Source organism: Aythya fuligula, chromosome 3 (genome assembly GCF_009819795.1).
Source record: "Aythya fuligula isolate bAytFul2 chromosome 3, bAytFul2.pri, whole genome shotgun sequence".
Classification (NCBI taxonomy): domain Eukaryota; kingdom Metazoa; phylum Chordata; class Aves; order Anseriformes; family Anatidae; genus Aythya; species Aythya fuligula.
Window position 1 is genome coordinate 84,149,781 of NC_045561.1, and position 15,247 is coordinate 84,165,027.

Below are 15,247 nucleotides of genomic sequence, written 5' to 3' on the forward strand. Positions count from 1 at the left end.
TGCTGTTTTTCTCTGTCTGTATTTCTCCTTTTAAAAAGAGGAAGGATACCTTTAATATATAGAACATTAGTGTGCTGTTTTCCTTCGCTGAGAGAATTTACAGTACTGCTACCTCAGGTTCCAGGACTTGACAGAATTATGACTCATTATATTTAAAAGATGCTTAAATCACCTTCTAGTAACTTCTGCTTTATTTCCTTTCAGATACTTGGCAGTCCTCGGAGGCTTTGTGATTTGGCAGGGCCCTGCTCTTCTGAGTCAGAATCCAGGAAGAGGTCTATTTCTAAAAGGAAGTCCCATCTGGATCTTCTCAAGCTGTATGCCTGGTTTCCTCTTTTAGCCTCTTCTCTCTTAAACGTGTGCACACATGATGGTTGTTAAACAGTTGTACCTTCTGAAGCATATCCAAAAATTAGTCAGGGTTAAATAAACTGTGAAAATATGAGACGAGCAAAAGCTTTCTCTGGTTTAAAGTGAGTCTGGGCCTGTTTGTAAAGCCATAGGTAACCACCTTGGGGAGTTTACCAGAATACCCTGTAATAAATTGTTTAATAGCTGGAAACTCTAGGTTTCGGGTAGTAACCTTTCAATGAAGTAATCATGCTTATTTGGAAGTACTAAGGTCAAAAAATTTGATCCAAATTTAAATGTCAAATTGGGCAAAAAGCATTCTCAGTCCTTTTAAAGAATGTATCTTGTCAATAAGATAATTTTCAAGACTCATGTGACTTTATATTTAATTTCAATTGGGTGTTTTTGTTTTTCTAGTGTAAGGGCTTGTCTGTAAGGGAAAATATGCTGTGCATACAAATGTACAGTAACTATTTCTTTGGTTGTCAGTCCCTTTACAGAATGGCCATGTCCACCTGGGAGATGTAATTATTTGTGTAATACTAGTTGTCTTTCTCAAAAGTAGTCTTACAGGATGATTTTTTTTTCCTTGTCTGTGGAGGGATGGTGTTGGATGACTGCAATGAGCTCACTAAATAGGCTGCATCTCTTAGAAAAGCTCTCTGTTTTAATTGTAGTATCATGGATGGGATGACAGAAGCATGCATCAAGGGTGGTATTGAAGCATGTTATGCTTCAGTGTCATGTGTATTTGCCCTGCTCGGAGCATTGGATGAGCTAAGCCAAGGCAAAGGTCTTAGTGAGGAGCAGGTCCATTTGCTCCTACGGCGCCAAGAAGAACTGAAGGATGGGACCGAGACGAGCAGGGACTCCATGGAGATCAACGATGCTGACTTTCGGTGGCAGAGGCGCATCCTGTCCTCAGAAAATCCTGCCTGGGAATCAGGAAATGAGAAGAGTCCTGATATTAGCATTAGTGTTACCACAGACACTGGTCAGACCACTTTGGAAGGGGATATGGGACAGACAACTCCAGAGGATAATCCAGAAAGTCAAAAAAACTCGCTGTCATCTCCAGCTGCACATGAAAGCAAAGAGATTCATTACAGAGAACCAGAGGCAGAAACCATTGACCAGCCAGATGTCGTTCAGAGAAGCCACACCATAGTCTATCCAGATATAACTAACTTCTTATCAGTGGACTGCAAGACCCGGTCCTATGGATCCAGATACAGTGAAAGTAACTTCAGTGTTGACGACCAAGATCTTTCTAGGACTGAGTTTGATTCATGCGATCAGTACTCCATGGCAGCAGAGAAGGACTCTGGCCGGTCAGATGTTTCGGACATAGGCTCTGACAATTGCTCCCTGGCCGATGAGGAGCAGACACCACGGGACTGTCCAGGTCAGAAGTCCTTACGTAGTGCTGCTCTCTCTCTGAAATTGCTGAAAAACCAAGAAGCAGACCAGCACAGTGCACGGCTGTTCATCCAGTCACTTGAAGCTCTTCTTCCTCGGCTTATAGCTCTCCCCAGCATAGAGGAGGTAGATGGAGCACTGCAGAGCTTCTCTTCAACTTTCTGCTCAGGTTTGCAAGCAAATATTTACTGTCTAACCAATATGCACACTGTTACAGCACTGTACACAGATTCTCTTGTGGGAGTTCATCTTCAGAGAACATATTCAGAATCATGTGGTTTGTGCTCTACAAAGCACATTCGTCTACAATAGCACATTTCATTTAGGGCAAAGCAAATTGAATATGCAGATGATGATTCAAAGGGAGATCAATCCACTCTTAGAAGACTTTGGATTATGTCCTCAGTGGATAGAAAAATCAATTTTTCTGTAGTGAGATACCTCTTCACGGGTTTGTGAAGATCTTTTGACAAAACTTGCATGTGCTGTCATTAGGGAGATGTTGGGGTTGCCCCTTAGCATGAAAACTGGGGAATGGGGAGGACCAACACCCATTTTGAAAGGGGTTCAAGTAGCTTAATATATTACTTCATTACTGTTAGTAAACCCAAGCCGTGCAAAGAAGATGATAAGAATCCTGCAACAGTAAGCTGTTGAAAGAATAAGAGAAGAGGAGCAGCTCCTGTTTTTCTCTTATTTTATGCTGCTATCTATGTCAGAAATCTGAAGCTCAAAGCCCAGTCCCAGTGAAAAATAGTTAAAGATCTTACCTTTCAAGATATAAAATAATTGCTCTTCTTTCAGGGTTAGATTCTTTGGGATCTTTACTTGGTCAATCAAACAAAAAAGGGCTATGCAAAGGCAAGTTTGTCATGTTGATAGTATATTTGAGATGTGTACAAATATACATATTTTCAGAAAGGTTTCTTTTTCCTGACAGTGGCCAAGGTGGAAATGTTCATTAAAATATATTTCTCTGTTTCTTAATTCACAACTGCCTTTTCCATCACTCCTCTCCTAATCATTGCTTCATTCATTTGTGCTCTCACACACATTACTGATACAGTCAGAAGGGATGCCTTCCACCATCATACAGCATAATTTAGATACGAAGCTGGGTGAATGTGTTGATAAAACCACACAAAGTTGATATTCCTGATATTCCGTTTAAATGCTGCCCAAATAAGCCCTTCCCTAAGTCAGGAAGATAGTAAATGACATTTGTAAGAAACACAGTAGCCTTTTTACATCACAGAAAGGAGGTATCTTAAAAGGGACATTAATATTAACTACATTCTTAATTGAGGTGTTCAGAAGCATCCTTCCTGTCACAAAGAATTTATTTTTCCTGTAAAATAGTGAGGTTTTAGCAAAAGATGAGGACTAGAACTCTTGCTCTAACTTTTGTTTGTCTGATAGCAAAAAACTTATTTTCTCTTATCCTTTTGTCTGTCAAATCCCTTTAGAAGATTTTAAAGTGTTGGAAGAGGTAGACCTAACAGATTGCCAGTTCTTAAGGCTAAATGCATCTTCAGTTATCATTCAGTATGACTAATACAGTGTCAAAGATATAAGGATATTACTTAATTTCTGCATTAAGTCCATAATTCCTGGTTTCTCTCTTAAAAAGATACCATCATGGACTTAGACCATTGAGTTGAGGAAAGCCCTTTGCATTCCTAAGAAAGGCAGCCACGTGGCTAACCCTCTATTTAAAAACGTGCACCACATTTCTAGTCTGACTTGGTGAAGTAATGGACAAAATACCACTCAGCAAGGAATCACGGACAAATACAATAACAAGTTACTGCTGTTTTTACAGCTATGTGATGTATCTTAGTGTTTTCCCTCTGTAAGAGGGATACTTCTGAACTCTCACAAAGAGAGTCTGTGCAGTTCATGTTTCAGACAGAAACCTGGCATGAGACCCAGTCCAGCTGAAAACAGCCCGTTTAAGCAGAAGTTCATCAGTACTCTCACAGGGAGTATTTACTCCAGTGCTTCCTCATTAGCACCAGAAATTCAATACATAAATTAGGTGATGAATATAAAAAAAAAAAAATGGTCCTACTACTTTTATGGACAATGTCTTTTCATGTATAATTCCTGAAGAATGCATTAGGAAGTATGAGTAGCAGTTAAAATCCAAGTTGAGAATAAGAGACAGGTGCAGTTCTGGGACCATACAGGACAGAAAGAAGTATTCTTATGTTTCTGAGTCTTTACCCAGCTGCTTTGATTTGTTCATCAGTTTTTCTTATGTTGGAGGGGGAAATAGGTTAGTACGCAATTTAGCAGTCTTTCCTACAAGCTAGGTGCTTAAACAGTGTTGCAATGTTGTATTTTCATAGGTCTGAAGCACAGTGAAAGGAGGTAGGAATTTGAGGCATTGGCACAGGAACATAAGCATGGAAAAAAAGTGAAGCTAAAGAGAGTTAAAAGTAAGATTTGCAAGTCAGTTGGTTAAAAGCCATTTTCAGCTGGTTATGATCTTCCCTTAGAAAGCGCCTCCTTACTTGTTGCTAGATAAAACCAATGCTAAAAAAAATTCCTTCGTGACACTGGAATGCGATGTCTATCTAAAAATACTGAAATATCTGAAAATTCTTAATATTGTGTTGACTTGCACAAAATATTATTTGCATTTTATGTGGACCCCCTTTGACCTTGCCAATGTAAATGAGCTGTCTCCTTTAAGATAGCGTGCTAACTTCACTGTTTGCTCTGGCTGGCAGATTTTTATAATTAAACTTGATGATCAGTATTATCTTAATTCAGACTCAACTACTGCCACGAATTGCAGTATCAAGGAATTACTTCTAACAATTGTGTGCCATTGTGTTAATAGGCATAGCAAAAATTTTAGCATCTTGTTTCAGTTCTGATTCCACAGCTTTTAGTGGCAAGGTTTTTATGTTAAGCATTAGTGCAAGTTTACCCATCAGCTGATCCTCTCCCTTTGTGAGCTGAGCTTCTGTCAAATGTAACTGGTTGTTCTCCAGTATTTCAGAGGGAGATAGGGGTCTGATTTTTTACAAACACTTCTGGGTGCTCAAAGACATACCTTATTGGTACTAGCCACTTTTATGTGCAACTGTACACAGGTGGGCTTTTTTAAGCAATTGTCCCATGTTTTCTTATATATACCTCTCTACGTTGAATTATTATTTTTTATTTTTTTTTACTGTAGCTGATTGTAGTCCCTGAGGTACTTATTTAAGAGACATCAAACATCAAAACAGCATAGTTTAGCTACATCTATATCATGTTCCTCCACCCAGTAACATGTTAAAAAGCATCTTTAACTTGAGTGGTGGGGTCACCGCAGCTACTCACAGGCCTCCTTTGAAGCACCAGGTCATGATTTTGGGACTAGGCAAAGATTCTCCGTTAACATTCACCACAAGAAACCTACCGCAAACGCACGGAGGTCCGTGTGGATGTAGTGTGTGGCCAGCCCTCTCACCCCTCTTCCACAAAGGTTGCTCCCTTGAAAGAGTTGTTCATTTTTTGGACCCACCCTGGAACAGTTACTCTCTCTCTAAATCCAACCTCAAACAGTTATTCACCTTATCCACGCCCCCAAAGTGACGTCAGTGGAAAGTCCGAGAAGGCAGCAGCACAGAGCTTTCAAACCCTCACGAGGCAAGAAAAACATTTGCTTCTTTTCTGTGTGTGGATTATTTTTTATTTATTTTTTTCTTACTGTTAATGGTTTGTTGTATTTTGTCTAAGAACAGGCATGAGCTTTGTGGTGGGAGGAGTATGTTCACAGAAAACCACTTCAGCAGCTACCAAATGACACAGCTTTGCTTCATCATGTAACTAACCTTGGAAGCTGTTTTTTTGTTTTTGTTGTTTTTGTTTCATTTCAAATGTTCCTGTAGGAGAAAGCTCACTCCTTAATTTTCCCTAATTGATGTTATATGAATGGATTTCACAGTTGTTGTGAAAACCATGAAATATTGTGGTTCCTGGGGGGAGGGAGTCAAATATTTCTGGATTTTTCATGTCTCAAATGACAGATCCCAGAGATTTGATTAAGTATCTCTCATACTCCATGTATTTTTTTCTACCAGTAGGTCAGCTAACTCCAAGGAAAATGTATGTGCTGCCCATTCCACCTGGGAAGGAGGCACTGAACCACTGGGCCTGGTTGTAGGGGCGTAGTTTCATACAAATAGTGTTTTCAGGAGTACTGAGTGCTTTCAGACGATGGCTTTTGGGTCTGACAAAGCTGCAAGTGCTCAGCTGTCTAGAAAGCAGGTCTTGTATGAACTAAGCAGGGCTTGGAGTTGTAACAAGTCCCGGCCAGCTTGACCCTAAATATTTGTCCACGTACCTCTAGGCCATGGAAAGGATGATGATTACAGCCTGATCCTGCAAGGTACTGAGCACTCCAGTCCCCATCCAACAACTCATGTATCTGGTACCGATTTGCTGGGAAGTTAAAGGAGCTTTGTCCCTCATTAGCACCATTTGGTGCCATGTATGCTCAGTTTCCTATAAGTACACAGGCTTTGCCTCTTTCCCTTCCCAGCTCACCTTTCTGGTTAGGGTTATAGATATATTCTGCCCTTTGCTTTGTACCTGGCAGTCATCCTGATGACTACTCACATCTTTCAAATTAAGCTTGTTGCTGCTTTGCTGGACTGTGACTGGAGTGTTCAATTTCCCTTGCAGCACTGCATTCTAGATGGACTATTTAGTTTTCCACTCCCTACTCTAGTTCATTTAATAGAGTCACTTCTACTGATGATTCATTAACTATTCTAGCAATCTGTCGCTGCTGAAATGCTAGGGTTAGTTTCTGATGTTTTTTTTTTTCCAGGCAAATTCTCTGTTAAATGTGAGAGCTCACATGGTGTTTTTGTTAGGTATGATGCACTCACCAGGATTTGAGGGAAACCCAAATTTCAGCTTCCAGACTCTGATGAATGCAGACAGCCTCTACATGGTCTCACATTATACTCTGCTGCTGAACCTAAAATTGGCCAACTCGGATTACTACAGGAAGAAGCCTGCCCAAGCCCCTGTGTTGCTGGTGAGTTATGGAATACAGGAAAACTGTTTTGAAAAAAACGTTTTGTTTCCTTTCACATAAAGCAGCCCACACATAAATGTTCTTCATGCTGCTTGCTAAGTGGAGAAATAATAATTGCAAATGAAGCATTCTCCACGCTACTTATGAATCTTGCATGATAAATGTCATGCCTCTGAATTACACAGCTTCTCTGAAATTCAGGGGGAATGAATGCTGCTTACTGATGATCATTACAGTAACAGTCATTTTGATGGATACTGCATCTGCAAAACAAATCTTCATTACCAATGTGTAATGGAGCAAGTATTGTTAGTGCACACTGTCAAGGGACAAACGTTAATCTTGCAACTCCGTTTGAGCATAATGACAAATTTATTGCTTAATACTAGCTTTGTGTTTACATAGATGAAGACATGAGAAGTTTGAGTGAGATAATTAGGTTTTAGTCATATAACCGGTAATTTTTGTGACACCTGGGATTCCTCAGGTTTTGTTGTTGTTTTGTTTTAAATTGTTTTAGAGGCTACAGGCATTCTAAAACTTGAATCTGTGCTTCTCAACTAAGCTGTTGAAGGTGAGTCATTCCAGTTTTCCTAGAAATAAAAAAATAATAATCCAAAACCAAGGAACAAACATAAATGGAACAAGCCAAAACATTCTGTCAAAAAGTACCATTCCTGCTGAATTTCCCACATAAGATAATATATTTTCTAGGAAGTACTAAAAACAACTGGTTATGACCATCATCGTCAGTTCTGGTATGCTTTTCAGCAGCTGCAAGAGCAAATCAGTAACTCAGAACTTCCTTTAGGGGCAGCCGTTGTGATCCTCGGTTTATTCTTATTTTTCTATAACTGCATTTTTACTCCTGCATTATGTTATGCACAGGAATGGATCTAGTGCCTGAAGCTCATGCTATAGGACTTACTGTTGTCTTACATCTGGCTTTTATGGTTGTCTGCAGAAAGAGTTCATGAAGCAGGTCCAGTCCAGCGGAGTGTTGATGGTGTTTTCCCAGGCCTGGGTTGAAGAGCTGTACCACCAGGTACTAGAAAGGAACATGCTGGGGGAAGCTGGATACTGGGGAAGCCCTGAAGAGCACAGCCTTCCACTTATCACCATGCTGACTGGTCAGTACTATATTTTGATATCAGGGAATAACTTCCAAACGTGTGTCTAAAGCTACAATAGCACACTGCTTCACTACATTGCATACATAACAGTGTGTAATCATTCAATGTGTGGTGTTTCGCTGAAGTACAAGTAAAGAAAGAATCAGACTCAGCTGCAGCAGATACTAAGTGCATGTTCTGAATCAGGCAGAAAGCTTTTGGAGCCTGGGTTTAAAAACAAACAAAACCGCTGAAATTTAGTAGTAGTCTTGATTCTCTGTGGCCAGTGGCATCCAAAGCTGAACAGACTGGAATGTCCTGTTGTCTTGACTTGTACAATACCATCTGTGTGATGGCAGTGTCCCAAAGTCACAGTAATTATCAGGATCCAAATGAGCAGAACCCCCTCTTTATTGCCTGCAGAGGAGTGTTTGCTAATTGAGATGAATAATCAAGATACAGCCAAAAAAATGGTTCTGTTATTTTCTCAGAAAGGTGGCTGCCTGATACTTCAAGAGGTACAGATAGACTTCAGGCATTTTTTTCAGGAAGAAATATGCTTCTTTACATACTTTTGGATCCAGTAACCTACTATTACTCCTAAAAACCTATCTGTAAAATAATACAAACTTTGCTTACCTTTAGAAAATAACATACTGTTGTGTTTTGTTTTGTGTTTTTTTTTTTTTTTTTTTTAAATAACTAAAAGTATAATGGAGACAGGAAGGGTAGATTTGTTCACTGAACCAAAGTTATTTTAATTCTTTCAGCTTCAACTATGGTAGGCTTGGTACCTGTTAATGACAAGCAATAAGGCTGCTGTTTTCTTGATGTCGTAGCGAAGCCATTTCAGTATGCCTGTGGTGCAATACAAATAGAAGTAGTGGAGTCTGATCCTGGAAGCCTTCCAAAGATTGGGCTCCCCTTGGTTCAGATTTGTGCTATGCCAGAGGTATGCCAAATGGCAGTAGTAAGAAGCTGAAGACCCGCAGCACCTCTAACAAGTGCTGAAAAACAACCCTTAGCTTCATTTGAGGAGAGAAATTAAATGGGATCTGCTGAAAGGCAGCAAGATGTCTATGATACTGTACTGATATAAAATGCACTGTTTGAATGTATGTATGGTATGATTATGATGAGGTAATTAAAACATTGTATGCAGGGAGAACACTGGCTTCATTAACAAAGAGCAACGCCATCAAAGAACAATGCTCTGAGAGGTTTTTGCTTATCATTTTGAGCTCAGAGTTGCCTTTAAATATTGAGTTGAGTGATAAATAGTCAGCTGGAAAGCTGAAGAAAACACTTCAGAACAATAATAGGTGTGAATTGTGTGGTGAAGAGAGAGAAGGGAATTTCTAGAAAGCAAATCAATGTGATGTCCCTAATATTAAATTCTTTGTTACAAAGATAATCTTGTTGTGTTGGAGAAAGGGTTGTGTTTCTTTTGAGATTGAACCCACGTAAATCTACTAAAAATCCCGTTTAGGCCATAGGATCCCAGTGTGTCTAGGAACACACAGTAACAGGATTTAGCAAGACTTGAAATGAAATACTCAGAAATACAGAGATTTAAGGGTGCAGGAGGCTCTAAACTGTAAGAAATACCATGAAATCTTTACTAAGAGTTCTGTTGACTGTGTAACTTCTGTTGAGTGGGTTATTTCCCTTCTCCAAGAAAAGGTTGGTTATCCTGGGCAAAGCATAAGGTGCCACAGCTTATATTTATAGCAAGGCTTCACAAGGCTGCCAGAAAAAAGGAACTAAAAGACATACCTGAGAAATCAGGAGCACTAGAACCTACTTGAACAAGGAACCAGTAAGAGATGCTTTCTCTATGTCGTCTGTGTGTTGCGTGTTGCATAGTAATCTGTGTGTTTTTTTTAATGTTCTGGCAGACATCGATGGCTTGGGAAGCAGTGCAATTGGTGGCCAATTGATGGCATCTGCTTCAGCACAATCTCCTCTTTCCCAAAACCGGAAGACAGATGATTCTGTTGTTGCAGGTATTGAGCCTGTACTGTAAGTACAAGTGTATCTGCCGACAATGCGTTGTTTTATACCATAAACTTATAAAAATTGGGTTTTAAAGGGACAATTTAAGGGTTGAGGGAAGTATGTTAGTACATCCTACATGTGAATCAGATAGACAGTCCAGTATGCATAGAATAATTACGACTTCTTTTTTTTTTTTTTTTAACCACCAATGCTATTAAGTCATTTTCCAGTAGTAGTAGTAATGCATTTCTCACTCCAGGAGTTGCTTTTGCCCGATACCTCTTAATCGGCTGTTGGAAGAACATGATTGACACCTTGTCCACACCGCTAACTGGTCGCATGGCAGGCAGCTCCAAAGGGCTGGCATTCATCTTGGGAGCAGAAGGAGCCAAGGAGCAGAACCAAAAGGAGAAGGACTCTATCTGTGTGAGCCTGGATGGACTGAGGAGGGCAGCCCGGCTGAGCTGTGCTCTAGGTACTGCTGTATGTGGGTTGTCATGGCAGGCTTATAAACTAGGATAACTTTGAATTGATTTGGGAGAGAGAAAAGCAGCATCCTGTTGTGGTTTAGGATGATTGAGGAACCTGGACTGTAGAACTCCCCTTGGAGCCCCTCTGACCTACAGTATAAACAAGTGCATCCATCTTTCCCTTGACACAAACTGTTGCTCAGATTGCATGGGGATGGGGAGGAAATGCTGGTTCAACATTGTGTTGTTGCTTTACAGGTGTTGCTGCTAACTGTGCATCTGCTCTTGCCCAAATGGCTGCTGCCTCCTGTGTCCAAGAAGAGAAAGAGGAGAAAGAAATCCAAGAGCCCAGTGATGCTATAGCTCAAGGTAACAATGTGATTAAGTGATTCACCTTATCTCACATTGTCTGCAGAGATGCAGCTGGAAGGTACTTTGCTATACACAGAAGCACGACGGAAGGAGATGTCACTATTGTGCATTACTCACTTGTAAGCATACAGGATGTAAGTCTAGAGGCTTCAATACATGTCCTGCTGTCCTGAGTTCTTAACATTATGTCATGCTGATTGTTATATAGAGAGAACTGAAATCAGTAAAACAACGGATAAGGCTAACTGCATTTTGAAACCTGCACTAAAAATTATGATCCTGGTACAACCAGAGGACGTCAGAGAAACAGTAGTTTGGTAATGTGTTGTGTGGTAACAGAAGCTGAGCTTGCGTAAGTCAGTTGTTGTCTCTGATGCCTGGTGGGAAACGAGATAACATCTGATTTCTAATGACAAAAAAAAAAAATAATAACAGAACATAGTGTTGCACAAATGACCCTGCTTGGTGACTCAGTAGAGAAAGCAAAACTGAATAGGCCTGAGCACAATCTGTGTTGGGATCACTCTGCTTGATATAACTGGAGCAAGTTGGCCAGGCCACATTGAGGCAAAGAGGAGGCAGCAGTGGTGGCCAGAGGCCAACAGATCTGTTTTATGAAAGCCTAAAAAGCTTCAAAAATTGTTTCAAATCCAATGCAACATGAAAATTTCAGAGATTCTCATGAAAAAGAATGAGATCCAAATGCTTGGTAGTTCAGATCGGGATTAATTTTGCTTTGACAGAGTATCTATTACCAAAAGCTCTTTGATGACAATTTCATATGGAAATAGATGTAAAATCAGTAAACCCTTTTTTCTGTAGCAAAGAAGATTTTGGTAATAATAAATAAAAATCCAGCCAGCTCCAAAGAGAAACATGTAATGTTGCTGGCAATGCTGCATCTGTTCTGTGGGCAACAAGATGTGAATTTGGGGGTGGAGGAGTGTCAGTCTCAGACTGATTTTTCATGCTCATAAAATCAATCCAAATGGAATTTTAATTTTAAAACTGCCCTATGTTTATGAAGAAGAAATGGGGTGCTGTGGTTTGTTTTTTGTCTGAAATCCCCATTTTTTTTGTACCTTTCAGAATGTATGCATTTACCTCCACCATACATCCAAACAAATGTTTGTTGAAAAGCTGAATAAGGTAACGTTCTTTTTATTTTTCATGCTGCAGTGAAACAGAAAGTGGAGCAGAAACTGGAGCAGATGGGGAAAGTGCAGGGAGTCTGCCTACACACTGCTCATGTTTTGTGTATGGATGCAGTCCTTAACGTGGGCCTGGAGATGGGAAGCCATAATCAGGACTGCTGGCCTCATGTGTTCAGGTACTCAGCAGCTTTCCCAAAAGAAACCGAATTTATACCATGTTGCCTGAAAGTACCAGAATGAGATTAAAGACTTTACATACTCTGGTAGTCTTCTGTATAACAAGTATCAGAGTGAATTAACTGTTATTATCTGTAAGAGAAAAGACACTTCTTTTCACCACTGCTTAGAGATGAAATCAATGCTTAGAAACTTCAAATCAATGTTTAGAAATTTCAGCATTACCAGAAAACTGTTGCAGACCCAGGAACTCAAAAGGCCTTTCAGGCTCCTCAGCTAAGCTGTTTGCTATTGAGAAGCATGGGAGGCCAAAGAAAGACAGAGAAGAGAAGACAAGTTACTATTGGACTATAAGTAACTATAAGTTACTTATTAGACTATAAGAAGACAAGTTACCTATGGTTGTATTGGGTCTGGCTGAGAGCTTCACTTACACTCTCCTTCTGGAGTACAGATCCAAGCATTTCTTCAGCAAGTCCTCTGATTTTAGGGACACAAGAGTTGATGTTCTGGGGTGTTTATCCATCTTTTCCTTCTCCTGCTTGTTCGCAGGGTGTGTGAGTACATCAGCACGCTGGAGCACACCCACTTCAGCGATGGTGCTTCCCAGCCCTCCCTTACCATCACCCAGTCACAGCAGGCACCTGGAGGCCTGCAACCAGACTCGGAGCTGGGGGAGTCCCCCCAGGAACTGACGCCTGAGCAAGAGACCACCCTCAGCAGCAATCCTGTTATTCAGCCGGTTTCCATCCAGGAGCTCATCAAGGAGAGCAGTAAGGGCAGAGCTTTCGACTTCCGTGGGGGCAGCCTGCTGTGTGGGACCAGTGCTGCCAAGGCTGTTCTCACACTCTCCACACAGGCTGATAGGTAAAAGCATGACTAGAGTCCATGTTCACAGGACAGGATGAAATAGACCTTTCTGTGGTGCAGTGAGGCCTGATTTTTATGTCTGCTGCAGCTACTTGTTTCAGTTGAGTTTCACAAGAGAGCTACGTGCGTGTCACTACCAGCAGTTCCTAAAATACCTGCCTTTCTGCACCTCTGCTGTACCTGCCCTGCTTTGTAGAAGCACTGGGCTGAGTATGTCCGTGCATATACAAGAGTGAATATGCCATGTAAATCACATGCATCCTGGGAGTAGAAGATTTATTGCTGGCATGTACATTCATCTATTGTCTTTGCTCCTTAGAGCAGACAAAAATGTAGTTGTCAAGACCAATGTCAGTTAGGAATGTCAAGACAACGTGGACAGCTTGTCAGCCTGCCCCAAGGTGCTGCAGGAGGGAAAGCTGCCATGCATGGTCACAGACTGGCTAGGTTAAATGTCCCTACAGCACAGTCTGCAGACTGATGTGTCACAGACTTTTTTCTTGCTATTTCTGCCATTTATTTGTCAGCCAAGGATACAGTCGAAAACTTCCTGGTTTTGCTTGCTTCTAATATCCTTTTGTGTCAGCTATCTAGCTGTTTGATTCTGTGCATGGACGGTACCTTTTATTCACTAAGCTCACGATTCCAGCCTCGTTCCAAGGATTAAATAACAGCAGTACTGTAATTTTAGGACACAGGTTTGTTCCTTCAGTGCAGACATCATTAGGACTCAATGCCTAGTTTCCCAGGACAATAGAAATTTCTTCATGAAAAGCAGCAGCAGGAAATTGTACTTCTGGCTGTACCATGTGAATTTGTTTGTGATCTCTGTGGAAACCTACCTCCTATCTAAGCAAAATTTCACTGCTTTAAAGGGTACATATTTTAACTCTTAAATCGTAAATGCTCATTGCAGCTGAAAATAACAACTGTTTATATTCCTAAATAGCAATTCAGATACAGCCACTTTAAGTTTAAGACTTAAATTAATTTGTTTTCATGTAAGGGTTTTTTCAGATGGAACAAACTGCGGCAACTCTAAATTCACTGAAGCTATGATGATGTTAACTGTGAGGACTGAGCATATTCTCAATTTTCTGAATCACTGTTCGCAAACTGCTTATGGCAGATAAAGTAATGGGGAACTGGTGATTCTTTGAAAAAGTGACTTTTTGTCTTAGTGCTGCAGTTGGATATTGGAAAGGTTCTGGTTGGTCCTACGGCACTCTGCTTCCCACTCTCCAATTAATATTTCGGTATCAAAGTCTTTCTGTAGCACAATATAAATAAAGAAACCCCTTATAAACCAATGTTTTGCCAGAGGCAACACACTGAAGCTATTGACACATAAGGGTTTTCCTCTTACACACACATTTAAGTCTCTGTATCATGAATTTTTCAATTGGTTTCTGTTCTTTTTGTCACAGGCTCTTTGAAGATGCTGTTGACAAGTTAAACTTGATGGCACTGGCAGGCTTTCTTTACCAGCTCAAGAAGGCTTCTCAGGCCCAGCTTTTCCATTCAGTCACAGATACAGTTGATTACTCTCTAGCAATGCCAGGTAAATTGCCTAAAGATCCCTTTCAGTGTTCTGTGTTTCTTGTACAACTGTACTGCTTGCAGGATTTGCTTTGTATTACTACAGTTTTGATTTTTCCAAGTGACATTTCAAGGTATAAATAAAACAGTGTTTAGTAAGATTTCTCTGTAGGAATCTCTAGAAGAGGTTGAGAATTTTTTTTTGGACAGAGACTACATCCACACTTGACATTCATTTGGTTATTGGACTTTGTGGCATTAATTATTCACCAATATTTAATCACAGCTCCATTTTCGAACCAGATCTGGTAAGGAAACTCAGGGTGAATGTAGAGCTAAGATAGTGGATTTAGCTTAAATATTTGACACTCGGGATAACCTCAGATGTCTTCATAAAATAAGTGATAGCAAACAAAGCACACAACTGAAGGATGTGAAAAATTGTCTTGCTTGCTCTTCCCCAGAAAAGTGGAGCATATACCTTACAGTACAAAGCCTGTAAAATGTTGTCAGTTCTGTGGCAGACATGGATTTTATCTTGTGTATGTCTCCACTTCAATTGTTTTTCCCTCTCCCTGAGGTACTATCTGTCATTATCTCAATATGAAACATAATTTTTCATTTTTTATTCTGTCTTGTCTCCAGGCCTCAACGCTGATCACTTTCTTTAATAAATAGTGACTGTGTATGTCACTTTAATAAATAGTGACTTATATGTAGCAGTAAATCAACAGTAGTTAG

The 15,247-nt window shown here is 40.3% G+C and overlaps 1 protein-coding gene across 2 annotated transcripts in view; it reads left to right on the forward strand.

Moving 5' to 3' along the window:
• ARFGEF3 (ARFGEF family member 3) overlaps window positions 1-15,247 on the forward strand; it is an 87,101-nt gene that overhangs the window by 46,760 nt on the left and 25,094 nt on the right. For both annotated transcript variants that reach the window (XM_032184113.1, XM_032184114.1), the window contains exons 11-20: window positions 205-317; window positions 1,029-1,939; window positions 6,648-6,814; window positions 7,779-7,944; window positions 9,825-9,932; window positions 10,184-10,399; window positions 10,653-10,763; window positions 11,946-12,096; window positions 12,650-12,964; window positions 14,395-14,528. In XM_032184113.1, coding sequence (XP_032040004.1) covers window positions 205-317; window positions 1,029-1,939; window positions 6,648-6,814; window positions 7,779-7,944; window positions 9,825-9,932; window positions 10,184-10,399; window positions 10,653-10,763; window positions 11,946-12,096; window positions 12,650-12,964; window positions 14,395-14,528 — 2,392 coding nt within the window. The remainder of the gene's footprint in view (window positions 1-204; window positions 318-1,028; window positions 1,940-6,647; window positions 6,815-7,778; window positions 7,945-9,824; window positions 9,933-10,183; window positions 10,400-10,652; window positions 10,764-11,945; window positions 12,097-12,649; window positions 12,965-14,394; window positions 14,529-15,247) is intronic.